At 38.9% G+C, this 21932-nt stretch overlaps 1 protein-coding gene across 1 annotated transcript in view; it reads right to left on the bottom strand.

The window, feature by feature from the left end:
- The window catches only part of EFHC2 (EF-hand domain containing 2), a 50982-nt gene that overhangs the window by 4938 nt on the left and 24112 nt on the right, over positions 1–21932 (bottom strand). The window contains exons 8-13 of the mRNA XM_031064162.1: positions 18764–18929; positions 17599–17741; positions 13335–13531; positions 9640–9773; positions 5165–5362; positions 4488–4580 (exon numbers count right to left, since the gene is read on the bottom strand). Of these exons, the coding sequence (XP_030920022.1) occupies positions 4488–4580; positions 5165–5362; positions 9640–9773; positions 13335–13531; positions 17599–17741; positions 18764–18929 (931 nt within the window). The remainder of the gene's footprint in view (positions 1–4487; positions 4581–5164; positions 5363–9639; positions 9774–13334; positions 13532–17598; positions 17742–18763; positions 18930–21932) is intronic.

The raw sequence follows: 21932 nt of genomic DNA, 5'->3' as shown, positions 1-21932 counted from the left end.
GAAGCATCTGCTGCTTTAACCTTAGAGAAAATGTTGAGATTCTTCAGCCTGTTTGATACTCTCTGTGCAATACAGTTCTACAGGGACTAGATTGCCAGAGGTGTACACCTAAATTGTCATAAACTGCTCATAATTAAAGGATTTAAACCAGCAAGCACAACAAGTCACTATTAAATAATAATGGCTACCATCTCCTTTTTTTAAAATTTATATTTATACTACATTTACTCACATCTTGAACAACCATGAATTGAACCATCAACTCCTCAGCAAACTAACAGGAATAATTTGTCTTAAGAGATTAGAATATGAATTCTAGAGCTCCTTTTAATCACAAATGGCATAAGGAGTCTCAGGCACCAAAGGTAACAAGAAGGAAGCAGGAGAAAGATCTTGTGATCATTTCTACTGCTGCTCCTGCTACTGGACACTAGCTGTAGTAGGAAAAGAGGGTTTCTTCCTGAAAGAAATAAGTCAGCCTTAAAAAAAAAAAACATTGCAGGTAGGAAACCAGGTAAAAAAACTGTTACCCAAAGTTAATCTGGTAATAACAGAGCAGAAGCATCTGCTGCTTTAACCTTAGAGAAAATGTTGAGATTCTTCAGCCTGTTTGATACTCTCTGTGCAATACAGTTCTACAGGGACTAGATTGCCAGAGGTGTACACCTAAATTGTCATAAACTGCTCATAATTAAAGGATTTAAACCAGCAAGCACAACAAGTCACTATTAAATAATAATGGCTACCATCTCCTTTTTTTAAAATTTATATTTATACTACATTTACTCACATCTTGAACAACCATGAATTGAACCATCAGCTCCTCAACAAACTGAATAACAGGAATAATTTGTCTTAAGAGATTAAAATATGAATTCTAGAGCTCCTTTTAATCACAAATGGCATAAGGAGTCTCAGGCACCAAAGGTAACAAGAAGGAACCAGGAGAAAGATCTTGTGATCATTTCCACTGCTGCTCCTGCTACTGGACACTAGCTGTAGTAGGAAAAGAGGGTTTCTTCCTGAAAGAAATAAGTCAGCCTTAAAAAAAAAAAACATTGCAGGTAGGAAACCAGGTAAAAAAACTGTTACCCAGCCACAATCCTGGGGAAAACTGAGCAGGCAGGAGTGGCCTGGCCTGACCTGGAAGTGAATTGAGAACTGGGATCACCATGTAGGAGGCCCTCTGTCATCAGGCACTGCTACCTGAGGGACTGGAGAGTCTCCTTTTCAGAACAACAAGCACCTTTCAAACAGGTTCCCCTCAGCAGTGTAGAGAGGTGAAAAAAGACTCAGCTACTTTTAACAGAAATTAAAAAACATAATTTAAAAAACTAGGGACCTACAATTAACAACTGAATTAATACAGAATAATCAGCATGTAATGCTTGTAAACTTGTCATCCATTCTTTCTCCTCTCAATTTTTCCCTTCCTTAGCTACCAGCTGTTTATAAATCCTCCAGGGAAAGACTGCTTCTTTTTAAGTTCTTGTTAGCATCAATTTGGCATTGTAGAAAATAAAAATAACAGAAAAACCCCCTAAACTCATTACTTAAGCACTTTGCAAAATTTATTTATTAAACAAACTGTAATTGTTCATTATGCCTGCATAAATTTAGAGACATGTTTATAATGACTACTGTAGTTTTCTGGCAGAAACAACTGTGTACTGTCTCCATTTTTTAATACAATGTGATTAATTCTGTATTGTTCTGTGATTAAAAAGGTGAGAAAATGCTGATGGACAAAGCAAATACTTTTTAACATGCCAGCTCAGGTAAATTGGAAAAACGTTCACATTGTTGGGTACCCAAATCCTACTATTTCAACATCCCACAATTAAAAATATAAATTTACACTAGATGGACAATATGAAAAGGTCTTATGAAACCCCAATTTTTGTGCTAAGTCTCCCTTCACTCCATGGTAACTGAGTGGTCTTTGGGTACAGTAAACAAAGTTCTGGGTCATTTGGAGGTGACCACAAAATTAGACAGCAATTTCTAGTCTCATCTCATGCTTGTAATAAGTGACAGATCATTGCAGTATAATTTCCAAATGTAAATAATAAATACTTTAAGAGTACTACCTTTCAAATTGGAAAAATAGAGTCCTTAAGTCCTGGAGAAAGTCTTTGCCACCTAATCTCAGATAGCAAAGCTGAATAAACACAGAGCTTCAGCCTTCAACTATTATCTGATCACATTGTCCAGCATCATTTTATAGCTGAATGGGGTCCAGCTAGTGCATTAGCTATATATACTGATTTTGTGGGAATCAGTCCAGCAGCTTTTATTGTTCCACTTTCTTCCTTCATAAATAAAGATTCACAGACCACCACCACCACTTGTTTTAGAAATATCAGTGGATACAAAACTACATGGTTCCTCATAAAGATAAAACAAAAAAAAACCAAAAAAAACAAGGAAAGAATACTGGAATACTGTTGACAAACTTGGCCCATACTGAATTGCAAACTCCACAGGAATGAGACTGCTCATCATTAACAATAAACCTGCCTGTTTCATGATTCTTCAGTGTTGCAAAAAACTAAAGAAAGCAGAAAGAAAGGAAAAATTTAAATCTCATTAAGATGACTCACCTCCTCGATTTACCGACTACTAGAAATTAGGTCCTATTTAAATAAAGTTCAAAAAAATATTTCCCTGGCTCTGCACACTCACAAAACAACAAACTTCCCAAGCAGTGCCAAGTGCAGACATGATGAAGAATGTGACAATTCCTCATTACCTGCAGTGCTGTGACACCACTTAAACTGCCGCCTTTGAAGCAGCTGATGCTGTAATTTAGAATTGCCTTACACAAGGCTCTCTGTCAAATGCAGCATTTCCCACACTGATTTCTGAGGCCCAGCTTCACACCATTCTCATTTACCTTTCTCATACAGAAATCTATAATACAGGCTGGCCTCAGCCCCTTCAGAAACTAAGGAAAATGGATGGAAATTTGGAAATGCAGCTCTGATGCAGGCTGAGAAGATAACTCTCTCCTCCACCACCTACAGAAAGAACCTACAGCAGCTGAAACCTCATCCTGTCATGGGTACCTTGCTAAAGTTGGGTGAAATCCAGCCCTTGATCTCCTCCCTGTGTTCTAAGCTTATCTTGAATTTTTATTATAGTGTACTGGGCTTTTTCTTTTTACCTGCCTACACTCACTCCTTAGGAAAGCAGAGGTTCAGGGCACTGAAGTTTTCCCTGGTATAAATTCACAAACAATAAACATGTCCCTAGAGCCCAGGATGTGTCAGGCTTGTCTGCTTGTTATCAGAACTGAGTTAGTACATAAAGGAAAACTTCCAGTGCCTTGCTGTGCATCTATTCAAGTTCAGCCCTTAAGCAATGGAATCTGTGAGAACCTCTTGTGTAACCTGAAATTGTCAATTGTCCTTCAACAATTGTGTTGGGCAGCTTGGTGGGAGTTCTAAAACGTCACTTGTAGATTACTGTTAAAATTCAGACATTTCTGAAGACTAATGCTTATAACTCAGTGTCAAAAGTGAGGAACAGCAGCACAAATAAGCTTTATCAATATGGATTCCACATTTCTGCCTGACAAGGGTGTTTTCATGATTTACTAAACCCAGATGCTTCATTTGCAACTCCTCCTGAAATCAAGAAGTATATTTACCTGAAGACAAGACCTGTTCCTGTTTTTAACACACTCTGAAAGCACAGACAAAACATGTGATTTAAGGATTTCCCTCAAGGGAAAGAAGAAACCAGCAAGTATGCATTTAAACCTATTACCAGAAAATCTGGCCAGGAAAATCAAACTCAACAAGACATGAGTGTTCAGAGCACCACAGCTTACTGTGAACTCTAATCTTCAATACCAGTGCACTAAATAGTAGTTCTTTTCACTTCTATTCCCATTAATACAGCTAGCAAAGCAGTTTGTCTCAAAAAAGCTAAATGTGCTATGGAAAAGTACCAAAGCCATGCCAACACTCCTTTTCCTTTTTAAAAATGGCAATAAAATATGTTTCAGGTGAGATTAACAGGAGTAGCAAACCAATTTTGTTTACTACTGATGCTGTCAACTTGATAAGGACACTTCATTGTATTCATGTTAGCGTGTTCCCTGGAACTCACATAAGATTGTTTTCATAAGATTATTGTTTTTACCTCACATCTATACACAGGAACAACTAAAGCAAAAAAGTGAATCTTATTGAAAATGATAAGTATCAGTAACTGACTCTGGAAGGATGAATTCCAGAGAATTCTGTCAAACCCCAGATTTACTATGTCAGGCAAAATGAAGAGAAGTTGCTAAGATGGATGCATCTCAGTTGATTATAAATATTCTATAAATAGGGAAGTCTCTGTGTAGGAACAAAATCTGCATCATTAAATGATTCATATTAGATAAATGAGAAATTCTGAAGATTTGTGTCTGCAGCAGATTTTTAGCATTGATTTGCACCCATGCATGCAGGTCACCCTCTCTGCCCTTAAGTTACCTGGCCAGTAAAGTTTCTAGAAGATCATCAGGAAGTGGCAACTTAAAGGATTTTAAAATAGTCCTGCAGGTCTCATTGGGCAACAATCCACACCTGCACATAAGAAAGAGAGGGATAGAAATATACATTAGGTATTTTCCAGGTTTACTTCAAGTGAATGTTTCTGTGCATAGGAAAATGGGTGAGGAACATCAGGATAGAGAAAAAGACAACAAAGTTTTACGAAATTTTGCTACTACGAAGCTGAGAAACTTGAAGGCCACATTGTAGCCTTTCTCATACTGAGATCCTCAGTGATTCTCTGTGATTCTTTATCTGTGACATCAGAGAACAAAAAGGGCAAATGAGTCACATAAAGATTCATTCTTTCCTTTTTCCCCCCCCTTAAATCACTATTCCTCCTCTTTGATTTAAAATCCTGTGTTTTGCCCATGAACTGGTATCTGATGTCACAGAATGTTCAGTACAGCATCTACAATAAAAAGCCCATGTACAAAATATAAAATAGACAAAAAGGCTGTCCTCTTCTTGTCTATTGTCAAGTGCTGAGAGAAGCTTAACATTACACATAATATTTTTTGGCCATAATAAAACATTTGCTCAGCAACAAACAGAAAGTAGTGGGTTTACAAGAAGAGCTTCTCAAATAGAGTTTGGGATAAAGAGAAGAAACTTACTTTTCTCGGTCGTTGTACAAAAACACTGTAATCAGCTGTTCAAAATTTTCAAAGGCGTTTTTCTTTAGTTTTTCTTGAGCCATTGAAAGGAGGAGGAGCAGGTCTGTTTGACTGTCATCTCTGATGCCATAGTGACGCCCAAGAGTCATAATTTCATGTTCTGAAAATCTTCCACTAGCAACACTGACTATCCAATTTCTGTGCACAAAAACAACAGCCTACATTAGTTTTAAGTAAATAAGTTAAACCAGTTAATAATCACTAATTTTGGATGAGGATGTCCAAATTTCCTCAGTAGCTGCCTATACATACAAAAATACATGAACAACAAACAAAAATACAAAATACCAAAACCACAAGTGAAGTGTTTTACCAGAGATGCCATACAGAGAATTACACCAAATCACAAGTTCCCCTGGCAAGAATGCAGGACAGGAGGCAGCAGCAAGAGCAACTTACATTTGGATGCTGTAAGTGGAAAATCAGATCCCATGCAAGGATGAGCCTGGGATGTACTCTGCGAAGCCTGTGTGTGCTGCTCAGACAAATCAGCCCAGCTGATTTGAAGAAAGAAAGAAGAAATTTCTTCTTCTAGAAGAAAATTTCCTGAGATCCATCTGATGGGACAGTGTCAGCTCCCTCAGCTGTTACAAGGCCTCTTGTCAAATCTGGATTACTGTAACTACATTGGCTCTATGATCCCAAACATCTGTCTCTGGTGCACTCACATTCAACCAGGCTTTTTAACAAGCAAGTATCAGCATAGGCCTATGTGTTTAGTCAAAATTAGATTAATTATATATAATACTTCTGGATAAACTGCACTAAGAATAAACTTCACTGTAATTGCTGGTGCAATTAGTGCTGTACCTTGTGATACCCATGAGGACACTGAATCACTGTGATTAAACTCCAATCCTTGAAAACAAATGGAAGAAATTAGTAGTGATGCATAAAGTTCTGACATAAGAGCTAAATGGCTGCCTGGAGAATACTTGAATTGTTGAATTGATCTGATGAGGGATCTCTTTAACATCCACATGTGAACTGAAAGCATAGAAATTTAGGACCCTTCCAAACTTGCAAAATTTTAACAAGAAACATAGTTCTTCACTTGCTTCCTCTCAGAGGCTTGTGTGGTCCTGTTCAAAGGAAAGGATCATTTCACATAATAAGATTGCACTTACACAATTGTTAAAGGTTAAATACTGCAGAGTGTCTACTTAGATTCAACTACTTCTTTATCCATATTAAATGAATCAGAATGATCTTTTACTTGCAGTGGCAGGAAATAAATACAAGGAAGTGACAAGCTGTTGACAGTAGCAAACTTCATTTGAGATTATTAATGACCGAGACCTGATCCATCTGTACCTACTAATATTATCATTATCTTGTCAGTATTATTTTTCCACTTACTGGATATTATCATTTATATTGCAGCAGCATTCAGAGATCCAGCCAAAGCTGGAGCCTCCTTCCAGCAGCCTGCAATAAACACCACTGCACACACAGAGAGGACAATGCTGCCTGATAAGCCTGGCACTCCAGTGCTTGGGCTGGCAGAGCTGGGGGCTGTAGATAACATCAGCCATTTCCACAGACTGCATTTCCATACATGACACAGATTTTTCCACTGTCTGTCAGGATTTTAAAAGCCTTTTATTTTCTCAATCCAGTCAGTGACAATCAAATCACAAAAACCCACAGATAAAATTATTTCACTTGGGAATTAAGGAATATTTTAGGGATTGTGAGGGACTAATGAGTAAGACCCAAGACTCACAAACGGAATGACATCTAAACTCTCCCTGACCAAAAAAAAACAAGCTCCAATAATTGTTCCCACAGCTTAGCTATCTCTTGTTTTACTTCTTTTTTTGTTCTAGAAGAATAGGACAGATTGTAATCTGAATTTATTACAGAAAGAAGTCATAATTAACTGCTCAAGAGAGCTGCTTCTCAAGCTGAATTGAAGATAGGCATTTTTGTTAGACCCACACGGTTCTTTGCCTTTAACAGCAAACAGACTTGCCTGTAGCTTATGAGAAAAAACAGCCTGGATAGGGCTGTGTGATGCACAGGCATCTAAGTTTTAAATATTTTTTAATTCTCTTTTTAACAAAGATTTCGATAGTTCTAATGATAGCTTAGGAGATAGCTTCAGTGTACATCACACATTTATTTCCTGGATGAAGTACTGAAGATTTGGGTTCTGAAAGCAGTTAAATAAATTGTATAATCACAATTTTCTTCACTACATCATACTTATAGATGTAGTTTTACATGCAGATTATATAAAATTACATAGATAGAAAGGAGGAAATCTGAACAGCCAAATTCAGAGCTGAGTAAAACCTCAGCTGTATTTAAGATAAGGAAAGAGGATTATCATTGAAGCTGTCATACAGATAATTGCCTGCACTAAAAATAATCATTTGTTGTTAGTTATAGTAATCAAATGTCATGGCAGATTGAAAATAAACAGAGATGTACACAATAAGAAACTGAAGGAAAAAATACTCTATTCACATAGAAGTATCTTGGAATTTTCATAGACATAAAGAAGTGCTCTTGTTTTTGTCATTAAAAATGCTTCTTTCATTCTAAAATAAGATTCACTGGTAATAATAATGAGAACCTTTAGATTACTGGATGTAATACAAACTAACAGAAAGAAAACCTACTATCACTGTAGAGCACAAATGTTCAAGGTTCCTGAGAGGCAAATTCTTCCTCTGGCAGTGTGAACATCCCCTGTTAGACCCCAGGCCTGCCCCCAGAGGAGGGATGGAGACCCTTAAAGGGTGTTGAGACTGGCCCAGATGAGCACTGAGGCCCAGAAAACCCTGATTATTTGGGTTCCCCAGGTTTCCTGCTCATGGAGAAGGCTCCTGCATTTTTTGTGGCTGAAACCAAGTCCCTCCATTCCACATGATCAGACATATCTCTCTCCATGTCACAGAATAGCACCACCCTAAATTAAACTGTTGAGCTGTTCACAGCTGCACAGATTATGTCCATGATTAAATTTACACCCAACTGAGCCTCTTCTGGATGAAATAAAAACCTTTGTCTGCCATTTAAAAGCACAATCATCCCTTCTAAAAGTTTGCTTCCCTGATTCTATCATACAAATGTTCCAAACCTTTGAGCTGCTCTTAGTGCATGCACAAAGTTTTGCAGATGATTATTTCATAATTTGAGCTAAAACAGTATTTTTTAAAATTTTAAATAGTTACCTTGTACATAAATTAAAAACCTTTTCCAAGTGCCAGGAACTTTCTCCCATTAAACATGAACTTTCAATTTTCTCTCTTCTTATTCAAGTAATAACATCTTCCCTCTTAATGCAATTAGCAATTCAAAATCTCGCTTCTGCTGAGCAAAATATCTGAGTACATAAATATTTTGACCAAAAGCTGCCAAAAACTGTGGCCTCTTTTACTTTAAATCCTGCCTTTAAATCACTTATTTTTCATTTCTGAGTACCAGTTTTTTTAAATTTCTCACTACTTTCACTTTGAATTGCTGAAAGAACCTTCTGCTGATCTATTTCTCTTCTGAGATATTTCAGAAGCAATTCCTGCCTTGGTTTAGCATTCCTATGGAGATGACGCTCCATGCAATATTCATCTACTTACATGCCTTAGTTATTATGACAGTTCCTAAATAGACAGTGTATTACTCCAGTGAAAACCAAATGCTTCTAAGCAAAGTTTTCTCCTCTGTTTCACATCATTAACCTTACCAGTACCATGCCCAACACAGCTCATACACTCAAGTATTCTGGCTGTGGGATAAACTGAAATCAGTTTGTATTTGAACACGATTTTCTCTTTCAAGAATCTCTACATCTGCCCATTGCCATATCTGAATCATTGCCAGAATCCAGATTTCTGCTCCCTTTATCTATGCCTAAATTAATACCCAAGTATTAATTATGGTTCTCAGTACTGCTTTCCAATCTTTTTTAAACATGCTTAGCACTGCCTTCTATAATTTCAGTACACCTGAGTTCTGTAAAGACTGTCTTCTTTACCAATGGTTCAAAACCCAAACAGAAGGCAATTTGAACTTTCCTACTTGAAATTTCAGAAGGCAATTTGAATTTTCCTACTTGAATTTCAAAACTACTGTTTGACTCTCAGGATGGATTTTTCTTTACCTTTCAGCATATATATTACTGCTGACTTGTGCCCTTCTTCACAACACTGTGTCAGCTCCATAAAAAGCAGACAGATTTCTCTTGTGCTTTTCAGCTTACTTGAAACTATCACTTTTTTTTTTCTTCTTTTTTTTTTCTGGAACATGGATTTACTTTCTTTTTTACACATAATCTCCAAGTAAATGCAAAACAAATCTATGCCATTTCTCATCTACTGGGCAGAAAGCATCAAAACCTAGTCATGCTTTATACATTTTGGGGGAATGTGCCTTTATTAAATATTAAAACCCCAAACCCACTGTCTTACCTGAAAGTGTCATACCCAATCACATTGGTATGCTCAGGGTCAGTAATAGGAAATGTCTTTCTGATTTCTTTGGCACAAGATTCAGTCATGCTCTTCAGTTTGTTGAAGACAGCACAAATATCAGCCATGGGGAACTTAAAAGAGGAAAGTAAGACATGGATTATAAAGACCTGAAGTACAGGATGCCATGCAGAGGGACATGTCCAGGCTGGAGAAATGGGCCCATGGGAATCTCAGTAAGACTATCAAGAATATAAACAATTAAACAAAAATCATCAGATCATGCATTCTCAGAAAGTTTAGGGCAGCAACATAAAAGAAACCAGTTTTGTTTGAAACGTTGCATTTTTAAAGCAGAAGTAGAAACATTTAAAGTACAGTTCTAATAACTTGGTCCTCATTTTATGTTGGTGCCCCTCACTGAATTCTCAAGTCATAAATTTCACAATGTTAAAGCTAATTTTTCACCACTGGCTCCAGAAAGGTTCCAACAAATAGTCTCATTCATTTTTGGACTTCATTGTCTTACATACTCAGAAATAGCACATTGGAAAAATTTTAGGAACCAATTTTACCTGTTGTGTATAAAAATGCTTACATGTGTATTTCTTCCTAAATAGACCATTAAAATAAATTTGAACTCAGATTACACAGAACTGAAGCACTAAGGCTTTCAATCTATATTCAGATTGTGTTAGTGCTCTGCCAAAAATTTACTTGCTATACACATTTTTAATATAAAACATAGAAGTATTTAGTCATTAAATTGGGGTGACTTCTACTATGTTCCTATATCTGTCATGCTCTATCTAGCTTAAAAAGCACAATGAACTGCCTGAAAATACTTTTCTCCCATTTCTTCCAATAGCAATTATATGAAATTTGGTATGACTAGTATTAAGGACCAGGACATAAAAATCAGGCCTCAGCCCCAAATGTGCTGAAGTGTGTCTACATGTTGTATCAGTTCAAAATGATCTAGAAAAGGGTATTTAAAGTTCCTATGGCACTGCCAGAGCAGTACAAATTGATCCAAGTTTAATCAATACATCAGCCCTTGCAGGTTTTTCTCAGAATTGGAGAAGACAATTTCTGCCTCTGCCAAAACCCCAGGTGCAGCCCTGGCAGGCAATGCCCTGCAAGGCAGTGGCTTGGAGCAGCTGGACCAGCAATCAAAGAATTTTAGAGGCAGCAGCTTTTCCAGGCCCCTGTCCAAGATGTTTCTGTTTGGGGCATAAGCACAGAGCCTTCTGCTGTTCAAGCAAGGAACAGGGAGAAAAGACTGAGCAGAAGGGTTCAGAGAGCAGAGTGATTCAGGATGGACAAAGTGTTCTGAATAATTAAGAGCCTGTCTTCTCTACATTATCAAAACAACTATTTTTACATCTTTTTTCCTAAACTACATATTCCAAACACCTACACAGGCATTGAGTGTCCAAGCAGCATGGCAATTATTTCACCAGCTTTCCCCCTTCTCAAGTAACTCCTGATATGTTTCTAGTCATAGTCTGGTTTGGTTTGGTTGCCTTGCTTAACTCAGAGATGATTATGCTGAATTCAATGGAAGTAAAATCCTTTTCTATGTTTGTGCTGCAGCACATAGCAAAGTTAGAACAATTGATACAGTTCAGAGATGCTGAATTCTTTTCCAGTGATGCCTTGTTTGAAACAGTCCTCCCCAAACCTGAATAATACCAGTAGGACTGTGCACCACATACCTGTTCTGTTTTGCAAGCAAATCTACACTTTCTATTTTTTTTTCCCTCAAATTGAAAAATAAACCAGAAATGCTGAAAAGTTTTAAACTAGGTCCTTGAAGCTACTTTCAGTAAAGGTGGCAATCAAAATTACTTGACTCTGTGATTCTTCTCTCCCTTTAACATACAAACAATGCAATAAGTATAATTTTGAAACAGAAAACTAAAGCTTTCCAATTATATTAGATGGTTTCAAACAAATTTTCAATATCCACCTGCACAGTGATTACCAATCAAAATTTCATCTAAATCACCATATGTCTATAGAGCTGTGGTACAAATAGCAATTTCCATGAAAAAACATTCCATACACATTTCTTTTACCAGTTTTAGAAAACACACTGATGTGTTCTGCTGGAAAGAAATTTCTTGTCTATTCAGAAGGAAAATTATCTGTGTTCTAGTTTTAGAAACAACTAACAAATAGCCATATTTATATTGTTCCCCTTTTTCTAAACAATCTTCCAGCTCTGATCTTCTCTAGCAACTGCTGAAGTTGATGTGATTGGAGTATGTGATCCTCTGATGAACTGAGGCAAACTTCTGGAGCTCTAGTCAAAGGATGTGAGTGAAGCACCTGCCTCTGGGAGAATCAACCTTTTTTTCCTACCAGCCTCATTAAAACCTTAATTGTGCAAAGAACTTTTCCAAAGTTCACTGTCTATCAAAATTCTCTTTAAGGCTGTATTTTCAATGTTGCCTCTTCGCATTTTGCAGATTTTATTTTGATCCTAGACAATCATTCAGTCTGGAGAACTAAAGTCTCATCCATTTGATCCAGGACAATCAATGCAAACAGCATTCCAAAGAACATTTACAATCTAAAGATGAGCTCTGAATTTTGGAGAAAAGGTTTGGTTTTGATTCTACCAGGAGAAGAAACTATTCTGCAGGAAGGAAACACACTGGATTGCATTTTTGAGGTTTCAGCTTTGTATGTTACTGCTTTAAGCTTTTAGCAGTCTTAGCATTTTACATCCACAAGCATTTTGCAGATCTTCCTCATTGTTCCAGGGAAGGCAGATGGTGCTAATCCACATTAATTTACTAATCCAAATTAATTTACAAAAAATGTCACCATTCTACTAAAGTATAAAGCAGTAGAGGCACCCCAGCTCCCAATTTATTGCTCTCCCCGCTGAAGGCAACAAGAAAAGACAGTAAAACTCAATAAACACTGTAAGCTTAAATTCCTGACTGGGATATGAATTTCTAATATTACAAGGGAAATGTTTTGGTAGAAAAATGTGTATGAACCCAAAAAATCAAATTAGGACATAAAATAGCCTCATCAGTAAGACTAAATTGGATGTGTCCACATCTTGAGTACTGAACACTGTTCCAGTCTCCACATCCCACAGTTACTTTGCAAGGACAGACTAAAAAGGGTGAGACTCTTACCTGCAGAGGATTAGGCTGAGGGGGAATAATGTCTTTTTTTACAAAATAATAAAGGTGGTGCATAAGGTGAATAGGGTCTTCCCCAACCCTCAGAACAGTATAACTGGTCTTGAAACTAGTGGGAGGCTGGTTTAAAACAGATAAAAGATACTTCTTTTTTCAAATATTTGTTTTTCATAGCAGGCAGTGAACTTTTCAACCTACTGCCACAGAAAGTTGTGGAAGCTGACAGTATCTGTAGGTTCAGCAAGGGTTAGATCAGCTCAGGGACAAGAGGTTCATGAACAGCCTCAAGAAGGAATAGGCAGGGATATCCCTAATGCAGACTGAGTGGATTCTGAAAAAGGAAAAGGGAATGGACAGTAAAGAATGGACAGACTTGCATGCACTCCCAGCTGCCATCCCCTAAATCCATTGCTAGACAGAGAGCACTGGGCTGTGAGCCTTGGGTGAGGAAACAGGATAAATAATTCTGAAAAATATATGGATAAACCAAAGTCCTGAGAGATAACAGAAATTAACAAGAGTCTGCTTCACCTCATTTGCATTCTTCTCCATGTAGTTGAACGTGTATTCATCAGCATCCACCAAAAGAAAGTTGTGACCATGGAAACAAACTCTGGCTCCAACAAACAGATCCTGAGCCTGGTAGTATTCAGATGGCTCACTCTTAAAGAGTTCCTGCCCAGGCTTCTTAATGCGACTTCTTTCCAGGAACTTCCCACCGGCTATCCCTATGGGAATAGAATTAAAAATAATTAATTATGGCTTTACTTGGAAAAAAAAACCACACACACACACAAGAAACCTCCAAGCCATCAGCAAAAAGACACCCCAAACCAGATTATTTGTATTTTGTACATTTTGTGCTCCAGTTTCCTGTCTCAGAACACTCTCTTCCCCTCCCTTTCACTGCTAAAAGGACTGTCTCTGCCAGTGTCCACAGCAAGTGACATTGTGCACATTCTGTGACATGTGTCATTTGAATGCCTGCCAAACACCTTCCCTGCTTTGCTTTTCTTTAAAACAGGACAGAAATGTGCCTCTTCAAACCGTTCCCATAACCCTGTCACCAGCCTTGGAACTGGCCCTTGAGAAACCTAAGATTCAAACACTAAGATGCAGGCTATTATCCTTAAACTGTTAAAAGCAGAAAAAGGAAAATAAAAATCACTTAAGAGAACACTGTCCTATGAAGATTGTGAATTCTGATGTACCTTAATTCTAACTTCCTTTAAAGGGCTTTTTGAAATTTTTTAAAGATGTAGGAGTGACATGATACTGTCTTCCACACATTGTTCTGCCAATGCAATTTACCTGTGATCTGCTCTTTGCTTTGTGAGGTGGGATGTCACATAGTTCCTTTTTACAGTATAATGATTTTATTTGTGTCACTAGAAACTGCACGAGGTACTCAAGGGTGGGTAAGATGCTGAAAGGCACATTTCTCTTTCCTGTATTAACTTCTGGCGTACCACAGGAACTGCATTGCATGTACTAAGCTTTCTGGAAAACCTTATGTCACGTGTTTAGTTTCACTGGGATATGTGTCCTACAACTCTGGGGTTTGCTTCCTGTTGATATTTCAGCTTCCAAACCAAAAGCCAAAATCTTCCTTTAGTAACACTTAATACTGCCTAATATCAGGTACTGATGCAAGTCCAGTAAAAGGCCGATGAACAGTGTAATCAAATGCCTTTTATAGTCAAAATTATAAATGAGTGTGAAACCCAAACTACTTATTAAACCAGAGTTTGGAGCAGATGTCTGTCTTAATTGCTTTATTAGCACCATAAAAGACAAAAAAAACCCTCCACTATGGTAATCATCAGATCTTGCTTGAATCAAAAAACAATTCAAATCATTAATGTGACTCTAATGTTAACACATTCCTTTTCACCCAGCTATAAAAACAAATAAGAAATTTTTACGTTATATAATCCTGGCAACTGTTTTTAATATTTAATAGGTCTCTGTAAGACTGGAAATTCACTCTTGCCTCTCTATTTCCCTGCAATTGTGCACTTATATTGGAAACCTACTTCTGTCCCATAATGGTTTTTTAAATGTTACAGGTTAATACATTACAAGTGGTATAAGGAAAAATGACTGAAAATATCTCATTAAGTTAGAGATTTTACACTGAAACCTGATAAGGAGTTTTGAAGGAAATCTACAAAAGCCAGGCTCAAAGCACAAAATAAACACCACCACGAAATACCCTATTCCATTAAGATCAGATCAGAGTTTGCAGGTGTTTGTACAGCTGTTGGCTGGGTCTTACACTGAGTAAAAAAGGGGTTGTGATCTTCTTCATGGGGAGCCAAAGTTCTCAGGCTTTGATCCCCATCTCAAGAAGTGCTTCAAGATGTCCAGTCCTGCGAATTTCATAGAGTTTCAGTGTTACTAATATTACAGTGAAGTACTTCTCTGAAACCTTCAGGTTGCTGAAACGAGAAAACTGAGAGCAACTTACTACTTCTCTTTTTAGTAACGGATTTGAAGCATTGGGATTTGAAGCATTACTTGCCAATTTGTACCAGTTCATGTAAATAAAAAGGTAAAATTTCAGCCCTCTGAACCTGTGCACAAAAGGGATGGCCAGGTTGTTATTTTGGATGTCTTACTCCTTTTCCTTAGCCACTATTACCTGATCTATTACCTGACCCCTACGAAGCCTTCCCATTCCTAACATTGAAGAAACTCATTCACTATTCCTTCAGACATGGCTAAAATGAGGGAGGGATAGTGAGAGAAAAGAAGTAGAAAGAAAATGAAGGTGGGAACAAACTTGAGCAGACCCAGGCCTTTTTCCAACTGCTGCTCTACCTCCTCCACCACATTCCTTGCCTTTTCAATGCTGTTCTCACTAAACTCTCCAGTGGCCAGCTCTCAGCCATATCCTTTCATTTCACCTTTCTACCACCTCTAAAAGCCAGCTACTCCATCCATTTTAACAACCCAGAGAAGCTGAAAGTCCACTTACAGACACATGCCTTTCATATGTGCCTTGAAGCATTTGTTACTATTAGTGGGCAAATTTGCCCATTTATTGTTTCACGTTTTATTTAACCAGAAGTGTTCAATGCACTCCCAGATGAAATCCCAGCACATATTCTCATTCCAAAATAAAAGGCAGGCAGGCAGCAATCTCTGGCCTGGCACTCATGCTGCTGATGGCTTGACCAGCTGACCACATCTTCTCTGCAGTGCATGGTTTGACTCTTCTCTGGGTGCTGCAGGATAAATCTGGAGTCACAGCTATTACTACTGTGTGTTCAAGGCTCTCTGGGGCCTTGTCTAGTTGAAATGGTGCAAAGGAGAACTAGAAGTGACTGAACAGGCAATACACATGCTTGGGGTCCAAGATTCAAACTGTTCCCTGGACTTCTTCAATTTAACAGTGCAGCTGGTACCTTTAGCACCCTTTATGTCTCTGGACATCAAAAATGCCAATCAGACATGTCATTCAGTGGTGGAGAACTGAGCTGCTCTTGAGCCTCACAGCAGCATGACATATTAAATATATACATAAGTGTGTATTTAGCTGCAACAAAAGAAGTTGCATAAGTTTCAGGCCACTGGATCCCAGAAGTGAGTAAAGTATTGATAAGAAGACACTGCTACCATAAAAGATGCTGTAGTGGAGCAGGATATACTGGGAATGCTCATCAAAGTCCTAAGCAGGTACTCTACACCTTATCAAAACACTTCTCAGAGAATTGCTCATATTTCAGCTGGGGTTGAGGTTTATGCACTCATAATATAGCTGGATACAAGCAGAGATGCTATCAGAGGTTGTCTGGATTGAAAAGGCACTCCTGGATGTTAACTGCTCTGAAACTGTTGCTGAAGATGTTTAGTGGGCTTCACAGAAATACATTCATCTCTCCAACAGGGTCATGCTCAGCCAAAGCTCCCCCATCTCTCTAAACTACAGAATGACTTCCTGACATCCTTCCCACTGCTGTGTCCTTCCATCCAGCCACAAGACACTTCAGGAAAATAAAAAGATGCTTGAAAATCACAAAACCCTTCCTATCCTCAGCTGGAGGCAGCCTAAAACAGACAATAGAGGCCAAAAGAATTTAAATATGACAATATTTGGTGACCATGCTCCAGCAATAGGATAAATGTGGTCAAGGAACCGAGAAGTAACAAGGCATTTATTTGTCACTTCAGTACTGTCAGTTTGGCTCTTGGAATACAGTTCAGAATTGCACACAAACACACATCCAGACTCTAGCACAGGACAATCTTCCCTCTTTAAATGCTCAGCACTCCACGATTAATGGTAAAATAGGTTAGAAAGTGTCACAGCTGTTTGGCTTTCACGAGCTGCTTCTATACAATGGATGCTGTATAGGTTTCATAACAGAATTTTGCAAAACAAAGGATTTAGTCTTTCATTCTAGATGTCTTGTATTTCCTGTCCCTATTTATCATCAGTTACAATACTATTCCTGTATGTTATCCACAACAAAAGCAAATGTTTAAAGGTCAGATTTTCAAATTAAAATGTAATAAAAGTTCTAAGGCATTACACTTGCAGTTCCCAAAGGATATTGTGAAGTAGTCATGCAATGAACACTGTAATCCTGAGTGAAAAAGATCATGAATTACTATGACATCCAGCTATGCAAGATAATAATGCAGCAGGCCTGCTGATGTAATTCCCACTGCATTTAAAAATCCATACCCCTGCTCCTGCTACTGCTGAGTCTGGCCACAATGCTTACTGCAAAGCCCAACCAAATGAGCAGGGAAACTGGGACTGGTTAGAGACATTGCCACCTCTTACCTGAGTTTCTCTCTGCATATTCAAAAACGGAAATGGTGTCATCACTCAGGAAGTAGGAAATAATGAATTTACGGTCCTTGTCCACGGCGATGTCCGTGATGAGTTTGGCCGCGTAGCGCAGAATGAAGCTGTCCATGCCAAACCTAAACAAGCAAAGGAACAGGTAAGAAGTCAAAAACAGAGTGTGAGAAAAGTTTTCACCCCTAAGAGATGCCTTCTCCTGAGTTTTGTAACATACATTAATTGTGTTATTACTGCACCAAGAAGGGAAATGGCATAAGATTCACTACTATGTCAAAACCCATTTTCAGCTTAAATGAACAGAACCAGATAGAGTTGGTCAGACAGAAAGAAATAACTTTCATGGGAAAATTACTTCTCTGCCACAGGTCTGGAATTAATTTTTATGCAAGTTGAATTGCAAATCAAGCCCAAAGTTACTTTCCAGAAAATTTGTAAAGGAAGAACACATTTAGGTATGTATATTTTCAAAGCAAATTCTGAATAGCAATTCATACAAGGATTATCTCCCAGAAATTCAGGTCCACCAGATGACCTTACTAGCTAGATATTTATTAAGTGATTGTGTTTTAAATAACTTGCAGTGTTTGTATACACTCTATCAATACATTCCCAAGCCTTTTTTAACTGCTTTACTCTTTTACAAAGATTCTCCAGGTGAATCTGTAACAGGAGACTTGGTTTTTTTGCTTTGGCTTCAACAACTGCTGCCTAATAAATCATTTCATAATGGAAAGTAAAGTGTTACAGCTTTAGTAGTGCTACAGGAAACTGCATGAAATTCAGCAGATAAAAAAAATAAGTAAGTATCAGAAAGTGAAACAAAAACAAATCTTTGTTGGTCTGCTGGATCATCCAAAATTCCTGACTAATGCCTGGACTAAGATTTGTCAAATCCCCACTGAAGACAGCAGAGGGAAGGAGGTAGAGGATGGAAGGGTCATAATATTTGCCTTCTCCAAAGAGAAATTTTACAGGGTTTGCAGAAAATTGGAGTACCATTTTCCAGGCCTCATGCACCTGTCCCTTAAAAGTCTGATGAGCTGTATATTTGCTGAAAAAAAATTATATCCCCACATAACACTTATCTCCTTCACAAAAATACATAATTTAAAAAACTGAAATAATTTTTCACACAAAATACCTGTCTTTCACCAGGAATTGCCTGTAATCCTTATGGGGAGCCTGGACAACCACACCCTTACAGGAGCTCAAAGAATCTTCTTCAGAACCAAATCCATTATAAGGAGGAATAATTTTTTCTGGTTTTGGAGGTGGTGGAGTCTTATACTCAATTGGGGTGAAATCCACTGCAGCAAAGAGAGCAAGACTTATTTGTTACTGGTGTGATGAAGGCATTCTACAAGGACTTAAACTTCCAATATGAACAGTTAGTAGCCTACTTCTGTAACAGACCACAGATCAAAGTCAAACCAGGATCCCTCCTACTGTTACAGGGTAGAAAAAGACTCCATAGAGCCAACAGCAAAATTATTTCTTCAAGGATTTCAGGATTTCATCTGTAATCCTAAAATCATTGAAAAATATCACTAAGATACACAGGTAAAAGGAAAGACAAATACAATTTCAAAATGGGATAAAATAGTAAATTAAAAATTCTAAATTAATTTTTCAGTTTCATCCTTTGAGAAAACATGATTAAGTAAATAACTGTCCTATGAGTTTCCTGCCCTGTGCTTTTGGCTAGAGGAAAATAAATACATAAATAAATAAAATTTTATTCATTACTTAAAGCATACATATATTAAAAGTCTTTGGTACATTAAAGCCAATAATTTCAGCCCACAACTCACTATACCCAGAGTTTTGGGAAGCTTTGTTTTTCCTCATTTTCCCCACACTCAAGTCTTGTCTTGCAGTGATCAGTGGTCCTGACTATCCCAGGTACACAGCAGGAGCTGTCCTGACTCAGCAGAGGCACATCTGGTCAGGGACCTGCACTCAGTTCCTACAGAGGCACCTCCCAAAAGTGCTGCTTCCCTGATTGTCATTACTCCTCTCTTGGGGAAAATATTGTCCCATTTGGCCCCTTGCTGCACCCCTGCACTGCCCTTCTGCTGCAGGACAGCTTCCAGTGTGTTCACATAAAACTTCACAGAGGAGCTCAGTCTGCTGCTTAAATGAGGTTCATGGAAAATGAAAGGGTGAGAGGAAAATAAGGAACTTGCATATGGGAGAAAGCAAATGGGGAGATCTGAGGCAAAAGCAGACAAGAGCCACAGGAGCACAGGATAACTCAGGTTGGACAGGACCTTGGGAGGTCTGCTCAGCACAGGGTCTGCCTCAGGTCAGAGGAATTAAGAGATATGACAACAGTGTATAAAAGTGGATCCCATGAAATAAAGTTGTTTTTTTTTTCCTTTAAAACTTAACTTTTCTACCCAGAACTGAAGAGAGATGGATAACAAAAACTTGTAGCATGGGTTTCAGTGCAAATAGAGGAGGGTGACAAAACTGCTGGCACTTTGAACACTGAACTGGTTTGTGATTAAAATGTTTTAGACATGGCTATATCGGAAGATCAAAGCACAACACTCCTAAAATCTGACTTGCCTAACAGTGCTGTGAGTTGAAAAATACAGCAAGCATTCAGATGTCAGGATTTTTCTTTAGTCTGAAAACAATGAGTTCTCCTTTAGCCTTTACCTCTCAGAAGAATATGGTCTGACTCAAAAAGCTAATACTTTCACCTGAATCAGTCAAAAAGGCTTTTGCACAACCACACCAGCATTCTTCTCCATAAAAACTTCATGTGCCCTTTCTGGGACTCAGAAGCAAAAAGGCCAAGCCCAAAGAAAGACCATTCAGAGATCTTCAAAGTAACTTTCACCATGAAAAAGTATGTGTGTGCAAACATGCATCAAAATCACAGACCCATAGGATCATAGAATGGTTTGGGCTGGAAGGGACCTTAAAGATCACCTCATTCCAACCCCCCTGAGCACAGACCCCTTCCACTAGACCAGGTTGCTCAGAGCTGCATCCAGCCTGACCTTGAACAACTCCAGGAATCACAGAATCAGTTAGATAATCTGAGATCATCAAGTCCAACCTATAACCAAACACCACCTGTCAATCAGACCATGGTACTGAATCCCATGTTCTGTCTTTCCTTAAAATCCTTGTGGTGACTCCACTGCTTCCCTGGGCAGCCTATTCCCATGTGTAATCACCCTTTCTGTGAAGAATGTCTTCCTAATGTCCAACCTAAACCCCCCCTGGAGCAGCTTTAGACTGTGTCCTCTCAACCTGTCACTGGTTGCCTGGGGAAAGAGCCTGAGCCCCAGCTGGCTCCAACCTCCTTTCAGGGAGTTGTAGGGTGTGATTAGGTCACCCCAGACCCTCCTTTTCTCCAGGATGAACACCCCCTGCTCCCTCAGTCACTCCTCACAGGACTTGTGCTCCAGACTCTTACCCAGCTCTGTTGCCCTTCTCTGGATCTGCTCTGGATGGGGCATCTGAGATTTCTCAAGACAATCTGTTCCAGTTCCTCACCACCCTGACAACATAGAACTTTCTCTAAATATCTAATCTCAGCACACCCTCTTTCAGTGTGAAGCCATTCCCCCTTGTCCTGCCACTCCAGGCCCTTGTATAGTCTCCATTTTTCTTGTCTGTTCTCTTCAGGTACTGGAAGGCCACATTTAAGTCACCTCAAACTCTTCTGAACTGCTCAATTCTCCAAGCCATTGCCCATAGGAGAGGTGCTCCTTCCCTCTAATCAGCTTGGTACTTCCTCTAGACTCTCCAACAGGTCCATGTCCAGCCCCTCATCCACCAGCACCCCCAAGTCCTTCTCTCCCTGGATACTCTGGATGTGCCCATCCCTCAGCCTGGATTGATACTGGGGATTGCCCCAGCCCAGGTGTAGCACCTTAAAATTGTTCTCATTAAACCTCATGAGATTCCCGTTAAACTTTACGAGATCCCCTATTTTCTAAGCACTGTTTGTGACCAAACACCACATTTTCACAGCTCTACAGCGTGTGCTTGATACAGGCAATTCCTGATAGCATAAACAGGGAGCCTGTAAATCGGGGTAGAGGGAGCAGGAGGGTAAACCCCGACGCCTACAGGGGCTGAGCACCGCAGGGGGCACACAGGATCCGCCGGCGAGATTCCCGCTGGATTCTCCGCTGGATTCCCATTGAATTCCCGGCGGGATTCCCATTGATTTCCCGCTGGCTTCCCCGCTGGATTCCCATTGAATTCCCGCTGGCTTTCCCGCTGGATTCCCACAAAATTCTCAGCTGAATTCCCGCTGGCTTCCCCGCTGGATTCCCGGCTAGATT

This window comes from Geospiza fortis, unplaced genomic scaffold (genome assembly GCF_000277835.1).
Source record: "Geospiza fortis unplaced genomic scaffold, GeoFor_1.0 scaffold159, whole genome shotgun sequence".
Lineage (NCBI taxonomy): Eukaryota > Metazoa > Chordata > Aves > Passeriformes > Thraupidae > Geospiza > Geospiza fortis.
This window is presented reverse-complemented; position numbering and strand designations above follow the sequence as displayed.